Consider the following 836-nt stretch of genomic DNA (forward strand, 5'->3'; position numbering starts at 1 on the left):
TTAAAATTTAATTTTTAAGAACGATACAAACACGATCAATTAGAAAATACATTACAGTATTGAAAAACAATCCCTCGGTGGCGTTTCCATGGAAACGCTGACCCTGCCTCTGGACCACTTTCCAGCATCATCGTCTGGCTCCGTCTTCACACCACCCCTGCGGAATCTCTTATGACCTCCGTTTACAGATGGACAAACTTAGGCTCGCACCTAGCGAGCCCATGGCGGGGGCTGGATTTGAAGCCAGGTCTGTGGACGCCAGGGCCTTAATACCCAGCAAACCCCCAAGGACATTCTGGCGAGGTTGAGAACCAGGATGGCAAAACCCATGTTGCAGCAGAGGAAACTGAGGCTCAAACCTTTCGGATCCCCAATCAGGTCCTAACTAGGCAGGTCCACCTGGTGGCTCAGCCGGTCCTATACACATGGAAGTTAGAGGGCACATTAGGCGGAGGTCCGGAAGGAAGCAGGCACCTGGACACAGCTAAGGTACCAGAGCCACGCCCGGTGCAAGTCCTCGGGGAGCTCTGTGTCTTTAAGGCGGGATCGGGGGCGGGGCTTTCGGGGCAGGCCTGTAGGATGACGTCATGCCGGGCGGGCGAGGGGGCACTGTCGGAGGGTAAGCGGCTCTTCGGATCTTTAAGGCCGTCCCGAGGTGGGGCCTGGGAGGCGGGCCCTGACGGCTGATTTCACACCAGGCGCGCTCCTCCCCTTTAAGGCGCGCGGCAGGGGCGGGGCCCCTGTGACTCCTTTAAGGCGCGGCTCGAGTCCTCCGGCAGAAAAGCGGCTTAAAGGCGACGCGTGGCGCGATGGCGGCCGCTCCACGCGCGTGCGGG

General features: G+C 58.9%; 1 protein-coding gene across 1 annotated transcript in view; it reads left to right on the forward strand.

Annotated features, from left to right (window-relative positions):
• The first annotated feature begins 587 nt into the window (after nucleotides 1-587).
• Nucleotides 588-836, forward strand: part of LOC103609362 (procollagen galactosyltransferase 1-like) — a 20,974-nt gene continuing 20,725 nt past the window's right edge. Inside the window, exon 1 of the mRNA XM_008593689.1 lies at nucleotides 588-619. Coding sequence (XP_008591911.1) covers nucleotides 588-619 — 32 coding nt within the window. The remainder of the gene's footprint in view (nucleotides 620-836) is intronic.

The sequence above is a fragment of the Galeopterus variegatus genome, unplaced genomic scaffold, assembly GCF_000696425.1.
Source record: "Galeopterus variegatus unplaced genomic scaffold, G_variegatus-3.0.2 Scaffold9528, whole genome shotgun sequence".
NCBI classification, from domain to species: Eukaryota; Metazoa; Chordata; class Mammalia; order Dermoptera; family Cynocephalidae; genus Galeopterus; species Galeopterus variegatus.